Genomic DNA, 22,630 nt, shown 5'->3' with positions numbered 1-22,630 from the left:
GGAGAGAGACACAGAGGGAGAGAAACAGAGAGAGAGAGAGACAGAGAGACAGAGAGAGACAGAGAGACAGAGAGAGAGAGAGGGGGGGAGGGAGAGAGATTGGGGAGGAGGGAGAGAGAGGGGGAGGGAGAGAGAGGGGGAGGGAGAGAGAGGGGGATAGAGGGAGGAGGGAGAGAGAGTGTGGAGAGAGATGGGGAGACGGGGGCGAGGGAGAAGCAGACGAGATGCAGGAGGGGGGAAGAATGGGAGAGGCTGGGGTAGGGCAGGGGGGAGAGAGAGGGGAGATGGAGGCGAGAGGTTGAGGAGGAGGGTGTGTGGGTGGAGTGAGGGAAAGGAGGGAGACTTTACGGCGGGAGATTGGCGGGGGCAGAGGGAGGGTGAGAGAGGTGGCGGCTGGGGACACGGACAGGGAGCCTGGTTTACATTGTTTACGCTGGAGCACTGCCAAATGCATCAGCCGGCACTCCCTCAACAGTCAACGGCTAAACTGCTCAAACCCTTTCACATCTCAGCTCTAGAACTGCTCTCCCATGGGAGGGAGCCTCACCCTGTGCGTCTCACCCCGGGACTGTGTGGAAGGAGATTCACTCTGTGTCTGACCCCGGGAGAGTGTGACGGGACGGTGCAGAGGGAGATTCACTCTGTGTCTGACCCCGGGAGTGTGTGATGGGACGGTGCGGGGGGAGATTCACTCTGTGTCTGACCCCGGGAGTGTGTGATGGGACGGTGCGGAGGGAGATTCACTCTGTGTCTGACCCCGGGAGAGTGTGACGGGACGGTGCGGAGGGAGATTCACTCTGTGTCTGACCCCGGGAGTGTGTGATGGGATGGTGTGGAGGGAGATTCACTCTGTGTCTGACCCCGGGAGTGTGTGATGGGACGGTGCGGAGGGAGATTCACTCTGTGTCTGACCCCGGGAGTGTGTGATGGGACGGTGCGGAGGGAGATTCACTCTGTGTCTGACCCCGGGAGTGTGTGATGGGACGGTGCGGAGGGAGATTCACTCTGTGTCTGACCCCGGGAGTGTGTGACGGGACGGTGCGGAGGGAGATTCACTCTGTGTCTGACCCCGGGAGTGTGTGATGGGACGGTGTGGAGGGAGATTCACTCTGTGTCTGACCCCTGGGAGTGTGTGACGGGACGGTGTGGAGGGAGATTCACTCTGTGTCTGACCCCGAGAGTGTGTGACGGGACGGTGTGGAGGGAGATTCACTCTGTGTCTGACCCCGGGAGTGTGTGATGGGACGGTGCGGAGGGAGACTCACTCTGTGTCTGACCCCGGGAGTGTGTGATGGGACGGTGCGGAGGGAGGTTCACTCTGTGTCTGACCCCGGGAGTGTGTGACGGGACGGTGTGGAGGGAGATTCACTCTGTGTCTGACCCCGGGAGTGTGTGATGGGACGGTGCGGAGGGAGACTCACTCTGTGTCTGACCCTCGGGAATGTGTGATGGGACGGTGCGGAGGGAGATTCACTCTGTGTCTGACCCCCGGGAATGTGCGATGGGACGGTGCGGAGGGAGATTCACTCTGTGTCTGACCCCGGGAGTGTGTGACGGGACGGTGCGGAGGGAGATTCACTCTGTGTCTGACCCCGGGGAGTGTCTGATGGGACGGTGTGGAGGGAGATTCACTCTGTGTCTGACCCCCGGGAATGTGCGATGGGACGGTGCAGAGGGAGACTCACTCTGTGTCTGACCCCCGGGAGTGTGTGATGGGACGGTGCGGAGGGAGACTCACTCTGTGTCTGACCCTCGGGAATGTGTGATGGGACGGTGCGGAGGGAGATTCACTCTGTGTCTGACCCCGGGAGTGTGTGACGGGACGGTGTGGAGGGAGATTCACTCTGTGTCTGACCACGGGAGTGTGTGATGGGACGGCGTGGAGGGAGATTCACTCTGTGTGTCTGACCCCGGGAGTGTGTGATGGGACGGTGTGGACGGAGATTCACTCTGTGTCTGACCCCGGGAGTGTGTGATGGGACGGAGTGGAGGGAGATTCGCTCTGTGTCTGACCCCGGGAGTGTGTGATGGGACGGTGCGGAGGGAGATTCGCTCTGTGTCTGACCCCGGGAGTGTGTGATGGGACGGTGCGGAGGGAGATTCACTCTGTGTCTGACCCCGGGAGTGTGTGATGGGACGGTGTGGAGGGAGATTCACTCTGTGTCTGACCACGGGAGTGTGTGATGGGACGGTGTGGAGGGAGATTCGCTCTGTGTCTGACCCCTGGGAATGTGCGATGGGACGGTGTGGAGGGAGACTCACTCTGTGTCTGACCCCCGGGAGTGTGTGATGGGACGGTGTGGAGCGATGACGACTGTGAGATATTGAGTTAAGGTTGAGCAGTTGAAAAAAAAAACTTGTTCAGCCTGAAAGTCCAGCCATCGTTGCCAAATTATCTGACCAAAACTCCCAGTTTCAACTTAAATTTCCAGCATATGAGTCACTCACAGGGATGTGTTACACTTTGCATAACCAGGCAGAGAGCTGGAACGTTCCCAGCCTGCACAGCACTTCCCAAACACCAGTCATTCCAAACTACAACACCCTCACACCAAACCCCCTGACTGATTGAGGGATGTAACCCACTCCCGGGGATCTGTTATTCTATCTATAAACCCACCCCGAACCCCCGGATTAGATCCCAGCCTGTAACCCACTCCCGGGGATCTGTTGTTCTATATATAAACCCCCTCGTACCCCTGGATCAGATCTCAGTCTGTAACCCACTCCCGGGGATCTGTTATTCTATATATAAACCCCCCTGAGCCCCTGGATTAGATCCCAGTCTGTAACCCACTCCCGGGGATCTGTTGTTCTATATATAAACCCCCGAACCCCTGGATTAGATCCCAGTCTGTAACCCACTCCCGGGGATCTGCTATTCTATATATAAACCCCCCCCCGAACCCCTGGATTAGATCCCAGTCTGTAACCCACTCCCAGGGATCTGTTATTCTATATATAAACCCCCCGAACCCCTGGATTAGATCCCAGTCTGTAACCCACTCCCGGGGATCTGTTATTCTATATATAAACCCCCCCGAACCCCTGGATTAGATCCCAGCCTGTAACCCACTCCCGGGGATCTGTTATTCTATATATAAACCCCCTCGAACCCCTGGATCAGATCTCAGTCTGTCACCCACTCCCAGGGTCCTGCTATTTTATACACAGTGAATTCCAGTTAACTTGGCCGTCGGTTTATTTGGGACAACTCTTAAAAGAACAAAAACTAATGGAGAAAGTAGCTGGGATTCTCTTCGCTTATTCGGGATGCTGTGCCGCTTAATCGGGTCAGGAGACTGCCGCCAAACAGGTTCCAACGAGCGTTGCTTGTATTTGTGTGATCATCAGAGCGTGCTCTGAACTGTGCTCAGAGCAAACAGTTTTGAAAAAGTCTCAGTTACAGGTATTTGTGTTCAAAAAGCAGTGATTTTTGTCACTGATAGTTGGTGAGAAGTCAGTAGTAAGATAACTTTGCTCACCGCAGTTTCAAATATTCGGGCTTGGTGATGCCAGGAACGACCGGGAGTGAAAATGAAATGATTTCACTAATTCAACAAGTCAGCAACTACGAATAGTTTGAAGGTAACGTCAATCACCTTGAATGTTCCAATGAAAAGGAAGATTTGGAGGGTGCCGTCGTCGAAAGCATTGAAGGGAGGCAGAGCATTATCGGTACAGGGCGCCTGCGCTAATTGAGTTCATTCACAGTCAGTCAAAAGAACACAACGGCGTACTCTGTGTGAATTCCTCTGTCGATAACCGTCAGGAACCAATGCACAGTTTTCTGGTACTGCGGTAGTATTGACAGTGGTCTGATTTGTTCGGTATTTCATCTTAAAATGGGATTTATTCCTCAGCTTGACCTTTCTAACTGTGAAACTTCCACGACCTGGGCAAGCCGCTTAATTGGGCCAATATGTACCAACCCTGTGACCCAATGAACCTGAATCCACGGGGTACATATATAACCCCCGCCCCCCCCCCCGAACCCCTGGATTAGATCCCAGTCTGTAACCTACTCCCAGGGATCTGTTCGTCTATATAAAAACCCCGAGAACCCCTGGATTAGATCCCAGTTTGTAACCCACTGCCGGGAATCTGTTATTCTATATATAAACCCCCTGAACCCCTGGATCAGATACCAGCCTGTAATGGAGGGCAACAGAACTTCCTGTTCACCCCCACTGTCTGCACTCAGATATGCCCCCACCTGTGGTTTCACTCCCTGTGGGAGCACACACACTCTCCCCACCATTTCCTCTGCTGACTGATCCCAAATCTCTCTGGAACGGTTTTGCGATGAGAATTCACTGAGTCACATCGAGCATGAGAGACAGAGAGAGAGAGAGAGAGGGAGAGAGAGAGAGCGAGAGAGAGTGAGAGAGAGAGAGAGCGAGAGAGAGAGCGCACACTCAAAGACACACCCGAGATTTAGGATTTGCAAATGTGAACCAGACTCAACACAAGAAAAAGTCCTTCCGCCCCACCAAACTGTGGCAGAACAGCAAAACTGATCTGTCTGTATCCCTCTAAACCTTTCCTATCTGTGTCCCTGTCCAAGTGTCGTTAATGTACCTGCCTTGACCACTTCCTCTGGCAGCTCGGACCACAGACGGACTACCACCTGGGTGAAAAAGATTCCTTCCCCCCCCCCCACCCCCCCATCTTAAACCTGTGCCCTCTGGTTCCTGATTCTCCGACCCTGGGGAAAAGTCTGTGCACACTGACCCTATCTGTGCCCCTCGTGGTTTAACACACCTCTGTAAGGTCACCCCTGCACTCCAGGGAATAAAGTCCCAACCTGCCCGACCTCTCTCCGTAACTCAGTCCCTCGAGTCCCGGCGTCATCCTCCTAAATCTCCCTCTGCACTCTTCCCAGCTCGACGGCATCTCTCCCACAGCAGAACAACCAAAACCGAACACAGTACTCCAAGTGCGGCCTCACCGACGTCTTGTACAACTGTGACGTGACCTCCCGTCTCCTGTACTCGGTGCCCTGACCGACGAAGGCCGGCGTGACAAACGTCTTCTTCACCGGCCTGTCTACCTGTGACCCCACTTTCAGAGAACTGTGTCCCCGTACCCCGAGGTCCCTCTGTTCTACAACACTCCCCAGGGTCCCTGTCTACCTGTGACCCCACTTTCAGAGAACTGTGTCCCCGTACCCCTGGGTCCGTCTGTTCTACAGCACTCACTGGGGTCCCTGTCTACCTGTGACCCCACTTTCAGAGAACTGTGTCCCTGTACCCCGAGGTCCCTCTGTTCTACAACACTCCCCAGGGTCCCTGTCTACCTGTGACCCCACTTTCAGAGAACTGTGTCCCCGTACCCCGAGGTCTCTCTGTTCTACAACACTCCCCAGGGTCCCCGTCTACCTGTGACCCCACTTTCAGAGAACTGTGTCCCCGTACCCCTGGGTCCGTCTGTTCTACAACACTCCCCAGGGTCCCTGTCTACCTGTGACCCCACTTTCAGAGAACTGTGTCCCTGTACCCCGAGGTCCCTCTGTTCTACAACACTCCCCAGGGTCCCTGTCTACCTGTGACTCCACTTTCAGAGAACTGTGTCCCCGTACCCCGAGGTCTCTCTGTTCTACAACACTCCCCAGGGTCCCTGTCTACCTGTGACTCCACTTTCAGAGAACTGTGTCCCTGTACCCCGAGGTCTCTCTGTTCTACAACACTCCCCAGGGTCCTACTGTGCACTGTTAAATTCACATCCTGGATCTGACTTCCCCAAACACAACACCTCACACTCATCTGAATTAAACTGTGTTTGCCGTATCTTGGCCCAGCTGATCGCGGTTCCCCCTCCCCCCCCCCCCCCCAGTAAATCACGATAATCGTCCTCACTGGAAATGACATCAGCTGTTGTGGAGACATCTGCTAACTGATTAATTGCAGCTTCTTTTCCACCCTGTCTACCTCTCGGTAGGACAACCAGGTTTTATGGACAACTCTCACTATTTAACTGCATTTGCCACCTTTCTCCCTGGATCTGCAGCCCACCGTGTCCTTGGGGGGTGGGGGGGGGAAGAGAGGTACCTGAACTGTCCACAGCACCACCAACCACCCATCTTCCAGTGCATGATAGAGGACTGAGGCCAGACTGCGTACGTGCAAATATCTGCACGAGTCTGTGTGTGTGCACACCTGTGTTCATGAGCACGCGCGTCTGTCTGTGTGCATGAGCACATCTGTGTCTGCATGTGTGCGCGTTTGAGTGCATGCGTGTGCATGTCCGTCTGCGCGCGTGTGCATGCCTGAGTGTGTGGGTCCGTGCGTGCCTCTTTCTGTTTCTGTACTGCACATGGCCTCTGTGAACAAATCCAGTCCGGCGTTTAATAATTAACTGTTATCTCCGAATTGTGTGAGAGTGCCTGTGTGTAAACCGCTGTACGAAAGTCCACTGCTCTCAAACCCCATCGTCAGCTCTTCTTCCCTCCCCCCATCCGGCTCTCCCAGGCTCCAAGTCCACTCTGCCCCCTCCCTGCCTCCTATCCCCCCGCCGGTGAGAGTTTTCTGCCGTCTCAGTGTCACGCCCCCCCCCCCCCCACCGTCTCTGTTTGGAGTGAACCTGGGGCTGGGAGGGACAGAGAGAGACAGATGGGAAGGAGAGGGAGAGGAAAAGGGAGAGACAATCAGATGGGGAAGAGAGGGAGGGAGGGGAGACACATAGAGATGTGGGGGAGAGGCATAGTCATTGTCATACTTAACTGATCCCGGGGGAAATTGGTTAAATTTCCAATTTCCAGAAGCATCAGATGACCAGACAGGGTCACCCTCCCCCCCACCCCTTCCTGGGGCTGGGATCTTTCTGTGTCTAGCCAGACAAGTAGAGTTGGCAAACGCTGACCTCAGCAAAACCTCCACCCTCGCCCCACCGGAAGGGCAACGGACAGGAAATGATTCGGGAAAAAGGCTGCCAAGCGAGGGCATGCCTGGATTTGGGGGACAACGTGGGCAATTGGGACAGGTCCAGGGCGGCCAGCACAGCCAGGTCAGGCTGAGTGGCCTCATTTCCGTGCGGAGTGACCCTTTCTCTGCCCTCCTCCTCCTCCATTTCCCTCTCCCAGTCCATTCCTTCCAGGTCACTCACCTCTCCAAGTCCTCTTGCCCTCCCTCCCATCCTCCTTCTCCCTTCCTCCCGCCCTCCACCTCCTCACTCAACCCCTTCGCCCGTCCACCTCCCTCACCCTCCCTCCCCACTCAGTCACTGCCACCCCTCAATCCCTCTGAACCCCTCCCCATCCCTCTCCCTCCCTCACCTTTCAATCCCCTCCTTAATTCTTCCCCTCTCCCTGTTCTTCACTCCCTCCAGCTTTCTCCTTCCTCTCCACCTCCTCCCACGCTCCCCCTGCCCTCTCTCCCAGTTACCGCACCCCTCACCCGCCCCGACTCCGAGGCAACTTCGCCCCTCTCACCTCCTCGCCCCCCTCCGCCGATGTCCTATCCGGGACGGACCAGCCGCCCTGCCGATGGCTTGCTCCGGCCGGCGTCCACTCGGCCCGTCCTTGCCCTGCAGGCGGAGCCCGGGCGCTCCCTCGGGCGGCGGAGCGGGCACACTCACACACAGACACGGGACGGGGTGGGAGGGGTGGAGGCGCTCCCTCGGCCGGCGGAGCGGACACACACAGACACACGGCGCTCCCTCGGCTGCTGGACGGCGGCGCAACTCCGGGGCTCCGGGACGGGACGGGACGGGAGCCGCCCCGCCTAGCCGGGGGGGCGTGGCCACGCCCTTCATTTGCATAGCACCGCCCACCTCATCTGCATCCTCACCGCCCACCGCTGACGTGCCTCGGCTCCCTTCTCTTGCCCGCCCCCCCCCCCACCCCGGAGCGGCCTATTTGCATGTGCCCGCCCCCCCAACACTTTCACTGGCCACACCCCCTCCGTGGGCCGCGTCACCGACGCCACTCTCCGCCCCGCCCCCATATGACGTCACCGGCGACGCACCGCCCAGCCCGGGGGTGGAAACGTCATCACGCCAGCCAAGCCCCGCCTACCCTGAACCAAAAACAGGTTCTTCTGCACGCAAATATGATTCTCTGCCCAAAGGAACAACAAACACGACAAGGCGCAGGGACGGGGGCCCCAAACCCCCGCTGGACAAGGCGGGAAGAGACACTCCTCCCTGCATCCGCCAGCACCCTTCCCGGCGGGGTGCAGATCCGGGAAGGATTAAGAGAATTAAAAAAGCCCCCTGAACAAGGCGGCGTGCGTCATTACGTCAGGAGGCGTGCGTCATTCCGTCAGGCGGGCGATGACGTCACCGCCTCCTAACCGGCCCCACCAGGGGTTGGAGAGACAACTAACAGCGAAAAAAAAACAAACACGCAAAGCTGGCAGCGCAAAGCAAAAAAAATATTTTTAAAAAATCACCTCGGATAAAGCGGCTGGAGGGGGGGAAGCGAGCGCCGTGACGTCACGCCCAGCAACGACCCCTGACCCCGCCACCCCAGGATTGGAGGAGGAGGGGGTGTTAACAGAAAAGGAGAGCGGGGCTTTTCCAAAAACGCCCCGTTTTGTGTGTGAAATCGGAGAGAGAGCGGGTGGGCGGGGGGGGAAGAAAATCAGAGGTCAAGGCTGTGGCGGGCGGCCGGGCGACGTCACTTCCGGTGGCGGGGGGAGGGACAAGATGGCGGCGGCCGACGTGCTGGAGTACAACGAGGTGTTCCTGGAGCAGAAAGGCAGCCTGGTGCGGCCCGGCCGGGACCCCGCTGGCCCCGGGGCCGTCCGTCCGTCCGTCTGTGTCCGGGTCCCCCTGGGGCCGTCCGTCCGTCTGTGTCCGGGTCCCCCGGGGGCCGTCCGTCCGTCCGTGTCCGGGGGGGTCCGTCCGTCCGTGTCCGGGTCCCCCAGGTCCGTCCGTCTGTGTCCGGGTCCCCCCGGGTCCGTCCGTCTGTGTCCGGGTCCCCCGGGTCCGTCCGTCTGTGTCCGGGTCCCCCTGGGGCCGTCCGTCCGTCCGTGTCCGGGGGGGTCCGTCCGTCCGTCTGTGTCCGGGTCCCCCAGGTCCGTCCGTCTGTGTCCGGGTCCCCCGGGGGCCGTCCGTCCGTCCGTGTCCGGGGGGGTCCGTCCGTCCGTGTCCGGGTCCCCCAGGTCCGTCCGTCTGTGTCCGGGTCCCCCCGGGTCCGTCCGTCTGTGTCCGGGTCCCCCGGGTCCGTCCGTCTGTGTCCGGGTCCCCTCGGGGCCGTCTGTCTGTGTCCGGGTCCCCCGGGGGCCGTCCGTCCGTCCGTGTCCGGGGGGGTCCGTCCGTCCGTGTCCGGGTCCCCCAGGTCCGTCCGTCTGTGTCCGGGTCCCCCCGGGGCCGTCCGTCTGTGTCCGGGTCCCCCGGGGCCGTCCGTCTGTGTCCGGGTCCCCCGGGTCCGTCCGTCTGTGTCCGGGTCCCCCGGGTCCGTCCGTCTGTGTCCGGGTCCCCCTGGGGCCGTCCGTCCGTCCGTGTCCGGGGGGGTCCGTCCGTCCGTCTGTGTCCGGGTCCCCCAGGTCCGTCCGTCTGTGTCCGGGTCCCCTCGGGGCCGTCTGTCTGTGTCCGGGTCCCCCAGGTCCGTCCGTCTGTGTCCGGGTCCCCCGGGTCCGTCTGTCTGTGTCCGGGTCCCCCGGGTCCGTGTGTCCGTCCGTCTGTGTCCGAGTCCCCCGGGTCCGTCCGTCTGTGTCCGGGTCCCCCGGGGGCGTCTGTCTGTGTCCGGGTCCCCCGGGGGTCCGTCCATCCGTCTGTGTCCGGGTCCCCCCGGGTCCGTCCGTCTGTGTCCGGGTCCCCCGGGTCCGTCCGTCTGTGTCCGGGTCCCCCGGGGCCGTCTGTCTGTGTCCGGGTCCCCCGGGGGCCGTCCGTCCGTCCGTGTCCGGGGGGGTCCGTCCGTCCGTCTGTGTCCGGGTCCCCCTGGGGCCGTCCGTCCGTCCGTGTCCGGGGGGGTCCGTCCGTCCGTCTGTGTCCGGGTCCCCCAGGTCCGTCCGTCTGTGTCCGGGTCCCCTCGGGGCCGTCTGTCTGTGTCCGGGTCCCCCGGGTCCGTCCGTCTGTGTCCGGGTCCCCCGGGTCCGTCTGTCTGTGTCCGGGTCCCCCGGGTCCGTCCGTCCGTCCGTGTCCGTCCGTCTGTGTCCGAGTCCCCCGGGTCCGTCCGTCTGTCCGTGTCCGGGTCCGTCCGTCTGTGTCCGGGTCCCCCGGGGGCCGTCCGTCCGTCCGTGTCCGGGGGGGTCCGTCCATCCGTCTGTGTCCGGGTCCCCCAGGTCCGTCCGTCTGTGTCCGGGTCCCCCCGGGTCCGTCCGTCTGTGTCCGGGTCCCCCGGGTCCGTCCGTCTGTGTCCGGGTCCCCCGGGTCCGTCCGTCTGTGTCCGGGTCCCCCGGGGCCGTCTGTCTGTGTCCGGGTCCCCCGGGGGCCGTCCGTCCGTCCGTGTCCGGGGGGGTCCGTCCGTCCGTCTGTGTCCGGGTCCCCTCGGGGCCGTCTGTCTGTGTCCGGGTCCCCCGGGGGCCGTCCGTCTGTGTCCGGGTCCCCTCGGGGCCGTCTGTCTGTGTCCGGGTCCCCCGGGGGCCGTCCGTCCGTCCGTGTCCGGGTCCCCCGGGTCCGTCCGTCTGTGTCCGGGTCCCTCCGGGGCCGTCCGTCTGTGTCCGGGTCCCCCGGGTCCGTCCGTCTGTGTCCGGGTCCCTCCGGGGCCGTCCGTCTGTGTCCGGGTCCCCCGGGGCCGTCTGTCTGTGTCCGGGTCCCCCCGGGTCCGTCCGTCTGTGTCCGGGTCCCCCTGGGGCCGTCCGTCCGTCCGTGTCCGGGGGGGTCCGTCTGTCCGTGTCCGGGTCCGTCCGTCTGTGTCTGGGTCCCCCAGGGCCGTCCATCTGGGTCCCCCCGGGGCCGTCTGTCTGTGTCTGGGTCCCCCCCCCCGGGGCCGTCTGTCCGTCTGTGTCTGGGGGGGGGTGTCTGGGTCTCCATGGCCGGGTTCAGCTCGCCCCAGGGCCGTCAGTCTGTGTCTGGGTCTCCCTCATCACTCAGTCTGTGTCTGGGGGGAGTGGGTCGGTGTCTGGGTTCCCCTGGTGCGGCCCGGCTGGGTTCAGCTCGCCCCGGGGCCGCTCAGTCTGTGTGTGTTGGAAAGACCCCTCTCACCGTGAGGAGGGGTGTCAGTGTTATAGATTTGTGTGTGTGTGTGAGAGACAGGGACTGTTCAGTGTGTGTGACCCCTGTCACTGTGAGGAGGGTGTCTGGGTCACTCTGACAGTGTGTCGTCAGTGTTACAGATCCGTGTGTGAGTGAGTCTGTGTTTCTGGGAGGTGGTGTTCATCGTAGAAACGCCGTTCAGAAACCTGGCGGAGGGGAAGAAGCCATGCCTGAATCGTTGAGTGTGTGTGTGTATTCAGGCTCCTGAGCCTTCTCCCTGATATTAGCTGTGAGAAGAGGCATGGCCTGGGTGATGGGGGTCCTTAATGGTGGCACCATGGTGAGGTGGTGTGTGTTTGTTTTCGAGTGTGTCTGGGGACAGGATGTGAATCTGTGCAGTCAGTTTTCTGATGTGTTTCTCTCTCTGTCTCTCTCTCTCTCGCTGCGACGGTTTCTTTGCGTCCCGGTCGTCCCCCCCGCCCCACTGGCTGCGATTCAGGTGGACGGACGTCTGCGTCTCAGCCGCCAGAACATAGTCTTCAAGAACAGCAAGACGGGGAAGGTGGACAGCGTCCCCGCGTCCGAGGTCCGCGACGGGGTCTGGAGGAGGGTGGCCCGCGGGTACGGCCTGAAACTCCAGCTGCACAGCGGAGGCCTCTACAAATACGATGGCTTCCGCGAGTCGGTGAGCAAGGGGAGGAGAGGCCGCCACGGGCGCTGTGGGATGCGGGACGAGTACGGGGAGGGCAGAGCCTTTCTAAGCCAGACCGCACTTGCAGTATCGCGAGCAATTTTGGGCCCCCTTATCGACGAAAGACGGATTTCGGAGTGGAGATGCGTCCCTACCAAAGGAGGTGTGAGGCGCATCCTCCCTCCGCAAGCCGGCAGGCCACCCGCGGGCGAGGTGTGGCTCCTGTTTAGCCGCCCGATCAGGGTCACCAGAAGCCGTGGGAGCAGGTGGTGGACGGTCGTATGAGCGGCCGGCGCAGATCACAAGTCCGGGTTGGGCGACCTCTGACCCCAGGCGAACAATCTCCAAAGAGTATTGACAATGGCTGGGGTCACCCGTCTTGTAAAAAAAAAAGTAACTGCCCAGAGGGAGGCAACGGCAAATCACTTCTGTAGAAAAATGTGCCAAGAACAGTCACAATCATGGAAAGATCGTGATCACTTATGTCATATGACACGGCACATAATGACGATGATGAATTGTGTGTGGGGAGAGGCCTGGGGGGGCCACTCAGTCAAACCCATTGCCTATTGAAAGGATTATATAGAATGGATGTGGAGAGGACGTTTCCTGTAGTGGGGGAGTCCAGGACCAGAGGACACAGATAGAGTGGATGTGGAGAGAATGTTTCCTATGCTGGGGGAGTCTAGGACCAGAGGACACAGATAGAGTGGATGTGGAGAGGACGTTTCCTGTAGTGGGGGAGTCCAGGACCAGAGGACACAGATAGAGTGGATGTGGAGAGGATGTTTCCTGTAGTGGGGGAGTCTAGGGCCAGAGGACACAGATAGAGTGGATGTGGAGAGGATGTTTCCTGTAGTGGGGGGGTCTAGGACCAGAGGACACAGATAGAGTGGATGTGGAGAGGATGTTTCCTGTAGTGTGGGAGTCTAGGACCAGAGGACACAGATAGAGTGGATGTGGAGAGGATGTTTCCTGTAGTGGGGGAGTCCAGGACCAGAGGACACAGATAGGGTGGATGTGGAGAGGATGTTTCCTATAGTGGGGGAGTCTAGGATCAGAGGACACAGATAGAGTGGATGTGGAGAGAATGTTTCCTGTAGTGGGGGGGTCTAGGACCAGAGGACACAGATAGAGTGGATGTGGAGAGGATGTTTCCTGTAGTGGGGGAGTCTAGGACCAGAGGACACAGATAGAGTGGATGTGGAGAGGATGTTTCCTGTAGTGGGGGAGCCTAGGACCAGAGGACACAGATAGAGTGGATGTGGAGAGGATGTTTCCTATCATGGGGGAGTCTAGGACCAGAGGACACAGATAGAGTGGATGTGGAGAGGATGTTTCCTGTAGTGGGGGAGTCTAGGACCAGAGGACACAGATAGGGTGGGTGTGGAGAGGATGTTTCCTGTAGTGGGGGAGTCTAGGACCAGAGGACACAGATAGAGTGGATGTGGAGAGGATGTTTCCTGTAGTGGGGGAGTCTCGGACCAGAGGACACAGATAGAGTGGATGTGGAGAGGATGTTTCCTATGGTGGGGGAGTCTAGGACCAGAGGACACAGATAGAGTGGATGTGGAGAGGATGTTTCCTGTAGTGGGGGAGTCAGGGACCAGAGGACACAGATAGAGTGGATGTGGAGAGGATGTTTCCTATGGTGGGGGAGTCTAGGACCAGAGGACACAGATAGAGTGGATGTGGAGAGGATGTTTCCTGTAGTGGGGGAGTCAGGGACCAGAGGACACAGATAGAGTGGATGTGGAGAAGATGTTTCCTATGGTGGGGGAGTCTAGGACCAGAGGACACAGCCTCAGAATAGAGAGGACGTCCGATAGTAAGTTATTTCTATAGCCAGATGGTGGTGAATCTGTGGAATTCGTTGCGACAGGTGGCTGTGGGGGACGAGGCATCGGGTAGAAGGGACGAGGTTGATGATAGATTCTCAATTAGGGTGTCAAACGTTCCCTCTAAACTGTGCGCACGCACATTTTTTACCCAGCGCACAAAGTAAACCAATGTGTGCGCAGGAGGTCAGTTACCTAAAATAATGTCGTCGTTAATAATTATACTTATTGAAAATCTTTTAGCTAACTGTTTCTGTTAACTAGTTAGTCGGTTTTTCAAATACCCCACTGCACGTCACTAATTTATGTCACCTCACCTATCCTGTTCCGGTTTGTACAGCTGCATCACGGCGGCGGCCACGTTTGGCGGACAGTGTTCATATCGTACAGTTTACAAAGGTTCATTTCAAATCCTGTAGATAGCTTACTGAGTTTTTACTAGAAAAAATGTTGATTCACTATGTGGAATTTAAAAGATGTGAAGGGCAAAGGAACTGCAAATTTGTTTAAATTTGAATGGCTTAACAAAATGGTAGAAGCTGTTACACGGAAAGCTCATGAGGTCACGAACGTTCAGCTGCGAGAAATATTTACGTATGATTCGGAATCAGGATACTTGGTAGTGTGGAGGAGCAGAGGGATCTCGGGGTACATGTCCACAGATCCCTGAAAGTTGCCTCACAGGTGGATAGGGTAGTTAAGAAAGCTTATGGGGTGTTAGCTTTCATAAGTCGAGGGACAGAGTTTAAGAGTCACGAGGTAATGATGCAGCTCTATAAAACTCTGGTTAGGCCACACTTGGAGTACTGTGTCCAGTTCTGGTCGCCTCACTATAGGAAGGATGTGGAAGCATTGGAAAGGGTGCAGAGGAGATTTACCAGGATGCTGCCTGGTTTAGAAAGTATGGATTATGATCAGAGATGAAGGGAGCTAGGGCTTTACTCTGGAGAGAAGGAGGATGAGAGGAGACATGATAGAGGTGTACAAGATAATAAGAGGAATAGATAGAGTGGACAGCCAGCGCCTCTTCCCCAGGGCACCACTGCTCAATACAAGAGGACATGGCTTTAAGGTAAGGGGTGGGAAGTTCAAGGGGGATATTAGAGGAAGGTTTTTTACTCAGAGAGTGGTTGGTGCATGGAATGCACTGCCTGAGTCAGTGGTGGAGGCAGATACACTAGTGAAGTTTAAGAGACTAATAGACAGGTATATGGAGGAATTTAAGGTCGGGGCTTATATGGGAGGCAGGGTTTGAGGGTCGGCAGAACATTGTGGGCCGAAGGGCCTGTACTGGGCTGTACTATTCTATGTTCTGTGTTATCTGTTTGTATTGTCGTGATGCGAAAGTTGCTGGAGAATTTGCTAGCGGAAAGAAGTGGGATGATATTTGGAAACTTGACTTTTTGAAGCGTCATTTGGCAAGTAAATCGCATTTGGACGGCGTGCAAAAGCTCAGGCAACAGAACCCATCATTACCCGTTACAGGAGTGCTGCACATATTACGGTTGAGTGCAGATGAATGACAGCGAAAACTATCAAACTCAGAGGACTTCAAAGTTGAGGTACAAGAATGGTCAGCTTTTGATTTCTCTGCAATTACAGATTGTGACTTCACATTTGACGATAAACAAGTTAAGTCATAGTCATACTTTTTAGATCCCGGGGGAAATTGGTTTTCGTTACAGTTGCTCCATAAATAATAAATAGTAATAAAACCATAAATAGTTAAATAGTAATATGTAAATATGTAAATTATGCCAGGAAATAAGTCCAGGACCAGCCTATTGGCTCAGGGTGTCTGACCCTCCAAGGGAGGAGTTGTAAAGTTTGATGGCCACAGGCAGGAATGACTTCCTATGACGCTCTGTGCTGCATCTCGGTGGAATGAGTCTCTGGCTGAATGTACTCCTGTGCCCACCCAGTACATTATGTAGTGGACGGGAGACATTGTCCAAGATGACATGCAACTTGGACAGCACCCTCTTTTCAGACACCACCGTCAGAGAGTCCAGGTCCATCCCCACAACATCACTGGCCTTATGAATGAGTTTGTTGATTCTGTTGGTGTCTGCTACCCTCAGCCTGCTGCCCCAGCACACAACAGCAAACATGATCGCACTGGCCACCACAGACTCGTAGAACATCCTCAGCACCGTCCGGCAGATGTTAAAGGACCTCAGTCTCCTCAGGAAATAGAGACGGCTCTGACCCTTCTTGTAGACAGCCTCAGTGTTCTTTGACCACTGAGTTAATGCCTTATAATGATTTTCAAATATTGTAATAGTTAGTTTAATGATTTCAACTTTTCCGTGCAAGAAAAAATTAAATCCAAACCGATTTCAAACTTTGCTCAAATGGTGGCATTTGTACTTCAAAATGAACAGTTTGGCGACCTCGCACAGTTGATGGAGATTGGGGGAACCTTTCTTGGCGTCTCGTGCAGACTGTGAGCGAGGTTTTAGCCTGATGAATCAACTGAAAAACAAGCTGAGAAACCGTTTCGGTGAATGTTATTTGGATATGTTAATGAGAATCAAAAGCTATCAATACGATGGACGTTCTATTAGTTGAGATGGAGTTTACAAAGAATGGGTAAATGCCAAAGACAGGAGAGAGAGAAGATAACTGAGTGACTGAAATATGATAAAAATTAAAATAAATAAATAAATAAATATCTCCAACCTGATGGCATGAACATTGACTTCTCTAACTTCCACTAATGCCTCTTCGTACCCCAACCCTTATTTATTTATGTATTATTATTGTGTTTTTTTTCTTTCCCCTTTTTTTTCTCCCTCTGTCCCTCTCACTATAACTTCTTGCCCATCCTCTGGGCTTCCCCTCCCTCCCCTTTTCTTTCTCCCTAGGCCCTCCCGTCTCATGATCCTCTCCCTTCTCCAGCCCCATATCCCTTTTGCCGATCAACTTTCCTGCTCTTGGCTCTATCCCGTCCCCCTCCTGTCTTCTCCTATCATTTCGGATCTCCCCCTCTCCCTCCTACTTTCAAATCTCTTACTAGCTCTTCTTTCAGTTAGTCCTGACGAAGGGTCTCGGCCTGAAACGTCGACTGTACCTCTTCCTAGAGATGCTGCCTGGCCTGCTGCGTTCACCAGCAACTTTTTTGTGTGTGTGACTTAAATGTGTTATTTTGTTGTTGTTCTGCGCAGTTTATGTCAAGTATTTTGTAAACCTACGTAAACTGTCCCACGTGTGCATTCAGTGCGCACATACATTTCTCGCAGGAAAAAAAATTGCACGGCATAAGATTTTTGCGCACACTGACTAAAAATTAGCGGGAGCATTGGTGTCAAAGGTTATGGGGGGGCAGGCAGGAGGATGGGGTTGAGAGGGACAGTGAATGAGCCACTGTGGGATCTTGCAGTGAGTTAAATGGGCCGAACGGCTGAGTTAAGTTCCTGTGTCTCATGGTCGTCTCCCGCCGCAGGATTTTGACCGGATGGCAGAGTTTTTCCGGAGCAATTACCAGCTGGAACTGCAGGAGAAGGACATGTGTGTGAAGGGGTGGAACTGGGGGACTGCGCGCTTCAGCGGTAAGGCCGGGGACAGGGGACGGGGTCGGGAGAGGGTGGGGGGTGACGGGGAGGAGACAGATGTGTGTGTGTGGTGCGTGAAGGGGTGGAACTGGGGGGGGGCTCCGCCGTTTCCGGTATCTGACTCTTTCCCCCCCCCCCCCCCCCGCCCACCACCTCCGCAGGGCAGCTGCTGTCGTTCGACATCGGCGACCAGACCGCCTTCGAGATCCCCCTGACCAACGTCTCGCAGTGCACCACGGGCAAGAACGAGGTGACCCTGGAATTCCACCAGAGCGACGATGCGCAGGTCTCCCTCATGGAGGTCCGCTTCTACGTCCCCCCGTCACAGGAGGACGGCGTGGACCCCGTCGAGGTGAGGCGGGGCGGGCGGTCTGCGGGGGACAGAGCGTGCGAGGGAGGTAAGGGGGGGGCGGGTGGGAATGAGGGTGAGAGTTGCAGAGCTGAGTGAGGGGGCAGGAGATTAGGAACAGCAGAGGAATTGTACTCAGCTGGGCCGACAAGTGGCAGATGCAGTTTAATTCACACAAGTTCTGCAAAGGCAGATCCGATTTCACAGTGAACGGTGGGAGTCACAGGTAGACAGGGACCCTGGGGAGTGTTGTAGGACAGAGGGATCCAGGGGTACAGGGACACAGTTCTCTGAAAGTGGAGTCACAGGTAGACAGGGACCCTGGCGAGTGTTGTAGAACAGAGAGACCTCGAGGTACAGGGACACAGTTCTCTGAAAGTGGTGTCACAGGTAGACAGGGACCCTGGGGAGTGTTGTAGAACAGAGGGATCTCGGGGTACAGGGACACAGTTTTCTGAAAGTGGAGTCACAGGTAGACAGGGACCCTGGGGAGTGTTGTAGAACAGAGAGACCTCGGGGTACAGGGACACAGTTCTCTGAAAGTGGAGTCACAGGTAGACAGGGACCCTGGGGAGTGTTGTAGAACAGAGAGACCCAGGGGTACGGGGACACAGTTCTCTGAAAGTGGAGTCACAGGTAGACAGGGACCCTGGGGAGTGTTGTAGAACAGAGAGACCCAGGGGTACGGGGACACAGTTCTCTGAAAGTGGAGTCACAGGTAGACAGGGACCCTGGGGAGTGTTGTAGAACAGAGAGACCCAGGGGTACGGGGACACAGTTCTCTGAAAGTGGAGTCACAGGTAGGCATGGACCCTGGGGAGTGTTGTAGAACAGAGAGACCTCGGGTACAGGGACACAGTTCTCTGAAAGTGGAGTCACAGGTAGACAGGGACCCTGGGGAGTGTTGTAGAACAGAGAGACCCAGGGGTACGGGGACACAGTTCTCTGAAAGTGGGTTCACAGGTAGACAGGGACCCCGGGGAGTGTTGTAGAACAGAGAGATCTCGGGGTACAGGGACACAGTTCTCTGAAAGTGGAGTCACAGGTAGACAGGGACCCTGGGGAGTGTTGTAGTCCTCGGGGTACGGGGACACAGTTCTCTGAAAGTGGAGTCACAGGTAGACAGGGACCCTGGGGAGTGTTGTAGAACAGAGAGACCCAGGGGTACGGGGACACAGTTCTCTGAAAGTGGAGTCACAGGTAGGCATGGACCCTGGGGAGTGTTGTAGAACAGAGAGACCTCGGGGTACAGGGACACAGTTCTCTGAAAGTGGAGTCACAGGTAGACAGGGACCCTGGGGAGTGTTGTAGAACAGAGAGATCTCGGGGTACAGGGACACAGTTCTCTGAAAGTGGAGTCACAGGTAGACAGGGACCCTGGGGAGTGTTGTAGTCCTCGGGGTACAGGGACACAGTTCTCTGAAAGTGGGGTCACAGGTAGACAGGGACCCTGGGGAGTGTTGTAGAACAGACGGACCCAGGGGTATGGGGACACAGTTCTCTGAAAGTGGGGTCACAGGTAGACAGGCCGGTGAAGAAGACGTTTGTCACGCCGGCCTTCGTCGGTCAGGGCACCGAGTACAGGAGACGGGAGGTCACGTCACAGTTGTACAAGACGTCGGTGAGGCCGCACTTGGAGTACTGTGTTCGGTTTTGGTCGTCCTGCTGTGGGAGAGATGCCGTCGAGCTGGGAAGAGTGCAGAGGGAGATTTAGGAGGATGTCGCCGGGACTCGAGGGACTGAGTTACAGAGAGAGTTCGGGCAGGTTGGGACTTTATTCCCTGGAGTGCAGGGGTGACCTTACAGAGGTGTGTAAAACCACGAGGGGCACAGATAGGGTGAATGTGCACAGACTTTTTCCCCCAGGGTCAGGGAATCAGGAACCAGAGGGCACAGGAGACGGAGAAAGAGATTTGATAGGGGACCAAGAGGAAACTTTTTCACCCAGATGGTAGTTCGTCTATGGAACAAGCTGCCAGAGGAAGTAGTCGAGGCAGGTACATTAACAACACTCGGACAGGGACACGGACAGGGAAGGTTTAGACATAGAGGGGGATATGGGACAGGCTTAGATGGGAATTTACTGTTGCTGGGATACGCTTGGGACAAAGTGTCTGTGTAGTGAGTGAGGGAGACACAGAGAACTGGACCTCTGCAGCGGAGGGAAGGTGAGATCCTCTCACTCACCCCACCCCCTCCTCCTGTGTCACTCTTGGCCTTCTCCTCCCACAGGCCTTCTCCCAGAACGTCCTGTCACAGGCCGACATCATCCAGGCGACGGGAGACGCCCTCTGCATCTTCCGGGAGCTCCAGTGCCTGACCCCTCGTGGCCGGTACGACATCCGAATCTATCCCACCTTCCTGCACCTTCACGGAAAGACCTTCGACTACAAGATCCCCTACACGACCGTCCTTCGCCTCTTCCTGCTCCCACACAAGGACCAGAGGCAGATGTTCTTTGTGGTGAGTCTGGGGTCAGACAGAGTGAGGCTCCCTCCGCATCGTCCCAACACACACTCCCGGGGTCAGACACAGAGTGAATCTCCCTCCGCACCGTCCCATCACACACTCCCGGGGTCAGACACGGGGTGAATCTCCCTCCGTACCGTCCCATCACACACTCCCGGGGTCAGACACGGGGTGAATCTCCCTCCGTACCGTCCCATCACACACTCCCGGGGTCAGACACAGAGTGAATCTCCGTCCACACCGTCCCGTCACACACTCCCGGGGTCAGACACCGAGCGAATCTCCCTCCACACCGTCCCATCACACACTCCCGGGGTCAGACACAGAGTGAAGCTCCCTCTACACCGTCCCATCACACACTCCCGGGGTCAGACACAGAGTGAATCTCCCTCCGCACCGTCCCATCACACACTCCCGGGGTCAGACACAGAGCGAATCTCCCTCCGCACCGTCCCATCACACACTCCCGGGGTCAGACACAGAGTGAATCTCCCTCCGCACCGTCCCATCACACACTCCCGGGGTCAGACACGGAGCGAATCTCCCTCCGCACCGTCCCATCACACACTGCCATCCTGCGATCCAATTGGCTGTCTTGCATTACAGATCAGTCTGGATCCTCCAATCAAACAAGGACAGACCCGGTATCACTTCCTGATTCTGCTTTTCTCCAAGGATGATGAGCTGAGCCTGACGTTGAACATGAGCGAGTGAGTGTGGGCGAGAGGGACTGTGGGTGATGGCTGTAACACAGCGTGAACGGTGGGGAGCGTAAAGGGACAGGGGGACCTCGGCGTACGAGGGTGGGACACGCACCGTGAAAGCTGGGGAGTGTTGAGGGATGGAGGGAACTCGGTTTACGGTAGTAGGGGAGATTACGCAAGATGCCATTAAGCTGGAAAGAGTGCAGAGTGAGATTCAGTAGGAGATCTGAAGGCAATTTTGTCCACTTGGAGGGTGGTCTGTCTGTGGAACGAGTTGCCAGAGGGAGTGGTCGAGGCAGGTACATTGACGACACTCGGACAGGGACACGGGTAGGAAAGGTTTAGACATGGAGAACACGCAAGCTGAAAGGACTGGCTGAGCTGCCCACTGTCGACTGTAAAGTTGACCCGGGGGGGGCCTGTTTCTGTGGTGTGGGATGGCTGGGGAGGGGGCTTTGTTTCGGGACCCCTCACGGCCCCACTTCCTTTCCCAGAGAGGAGGTGGCGAAGAAGTTCGACGGGAAGCTGAGCCGGGATATGGCGGGACCCCTGTACGAGGTGGTGAGTCGCATAATGAAGTCGCTGGTCAGCCGCAAGATCACCGTCCCCGGGAACTTCGTGGGGTGAGTGACGGGGTGCCCGGTCGGCGCGGTGGGGGAGTGGAGGGTGGACGCCCGCGAGGGATCGGCCGCAGGCCGACACGACCACCGTAGTCCGCGCTCTGTGGCTGATGTGAGGGGCAGATATCACCCCGGCAGTGAGTCTGTGTCCTCACCGCTCTCTGTTTTAAACAATTCAGTCTCCGTCACCCCGGCAGTGAGTCTGTGTCCTCACCGCTCTCTGTTTTAAACAATTCAGTCTCCGTCACCCCGGCAGTGAGTCTGTGTCCTCACCGCTCTCTGTTTTAAACAATTCAGTCTCCGTCACCCGGCAGTCAGTCTGTGTCCTCACCGCTCTCTGTTTTAAACAATTCAGTCTCCGTCACCCCGGCAGTGAGTCTGTCTCCTCACCGCTCTCTGTTTTAAACAATTCAGTCTCTCTCACCCCGGCAGTGAGTCTGTGTCCTCACCGCTCTCTGTTTTAAACAATTCAGTCTCTCTCACCCCGGCAGTGAGTCTGTGTCCTCACCGCTCTCTGTTTTAAACAATTCAGTCTCCGTCACCCCGGCAGTAAGTCTGTGTCCTCACCGCTCTCTTTTTTAAACAATTCAGTCTCCGTCACCCCGGCAGTCAGTCTGTGTCCTCACCGCTCTCTGTTTTAAACAATTCAGTCTCTCTCACCCCGGCAGTGAGTCTGTGTCCTCACCGCTCTCTGTTTTAAACAATTCAGTCTCCGTCACCCCGGCAGTGAGTCTGTGTCCTCACCGCTCTCTGTTTTAAACAATTCAGTCTCCGTCACCCCGGCAGTAAGTCTGTGTCCTCACCGCTCTCTGTTTTAAACAATTCAGTCTCCGTCACCCCGGCAGTCAGTCTGTGTCCTCACCGCTCTCTGTTTTAAACAATTCAGTCTCTCTCACCCCGGCAGTGAGTCTGTGTCCTCACCGCTCTCTGTTTTAAACAATTCAGTCTCCGTCACCCCGGCAGTCAGTCTGTGTCCTCACCGCTCTCTGTTTTAAACAATTCAGTCTCCGTCACCCCAGCAGTGAGTCTGTCTCCTCACCGCTCTCTGTTTTAAACAATTCAGTCTCTCTCACCCCGGCAGTGAGTCTGTGTCCTCACCGCTCTCTGTTTTAAACAATTCAGTCTCCGTCACCCCGGCAGTCAGTCTGTGTCCTCACCGCTCTCTGTTTTAAACAATTCAGTCTCCGTCACCCCGGCAGTCAGTCTGTGTCCTCACCGCTCTCTGTTTTAAACAATTCAGTCTCTCTCACCCCGGCAGTGAGTCTGTGTCCTCACCGCTCTCTGTTTTAAACAATTCAGTCTCTCTCACCCCGGCAGTGAGTCTGT

The 22,630-nt window shown here is 56.7% G+C and overlaps 2 protein-coding genes across 2 annotated transcripts in view; one reads left to right on the top strand and one right to left on the bottom strand.

Moving 5' to 3' along the window:
• LOC140192311 (uncharacterized) overlaps positions 1-7,748 on the bottom strand; it is a 32,111-nt gene extending 24,363 nt beyond the window's left edge. The window contains exon 1 of the mRNA XM_072249975.1: positions 7,430-7,748. The gene's annotated coding sequence lies outside the window, so the exon portion shown is untranslated. The remainder of the gene's footprint in view (positions 1-7,429) is intronic.
• Positions 7,749-8,599: 851 nt separating this feature from the next.
• LOC140192310 (FACT complex subunit SSRP1-like) lies at positions 8,600-21,339 on the top strand. The gene is made up of 7 exons (XM_072249974.1): positions 8,600-8,706; positions 11,579-11,764; positions 17,054-17,159; positions 17,324-17,514; positions 19,744-19,974; positions 20,587-20,690; positions 21,179-21,339. Exons 1-7 carry the CDS (start codon positions 8,647-8,649, stop codon positions 21,309-21,311), a joined length of 1,011 nt encoding a protein of 336 aa, XP_072106075.1. The 5' UTR covers positions 8,600-8,646; the 3' UTR covers positions 21,312-21,339.
• The last annotated feature ends 1,291 nt before the right edge of the window (positions 21,340-22,630 follow it).

Source organism: Mobula birostris, unplaced genomic scaffold (genome assembly GCF_030028105.1).
Source record: "Mobula birostris isolate sMobBir1 unplaced genomic scaffold, sMobBir1.hap1 scaffold_1153, whole genome shotgun sequence".
NCBI lineage: Eukaryota > Metazoa > Chordata > Chondrichthyes > Myliobatiformes > Myliobatidae > Mobula > Mobula birostris.
Note: the sequence above shows the minus strand (reverse complement) of the source record. Positions and strands in the feature narration are given on the sequence as shown.

Coding starts and splice junctions, on each gene's coding strand:
- LOC140192310 (XM_072249974.1), top strand. CDS start 8,647: ATGGCGGCGGCCGACGTGCTGGAGTACAACGAGGTGTTCCTGGAGCAG. Junction 17,515..19,743: donor ACGGCGTGGACCCCGTCGAG/GTGAGGCGGGGC, acceptor CTCCTCCCACAG/GCCTTCTCCCAGAACGTCCT. Junction 20,691..21,178: donor CTGACGTTGAACATGAGCGA/GTGAGTGTGGGC, acceptor TTCCTTTCCCAG/AGAGGAGGTGGCGAAGAAGT.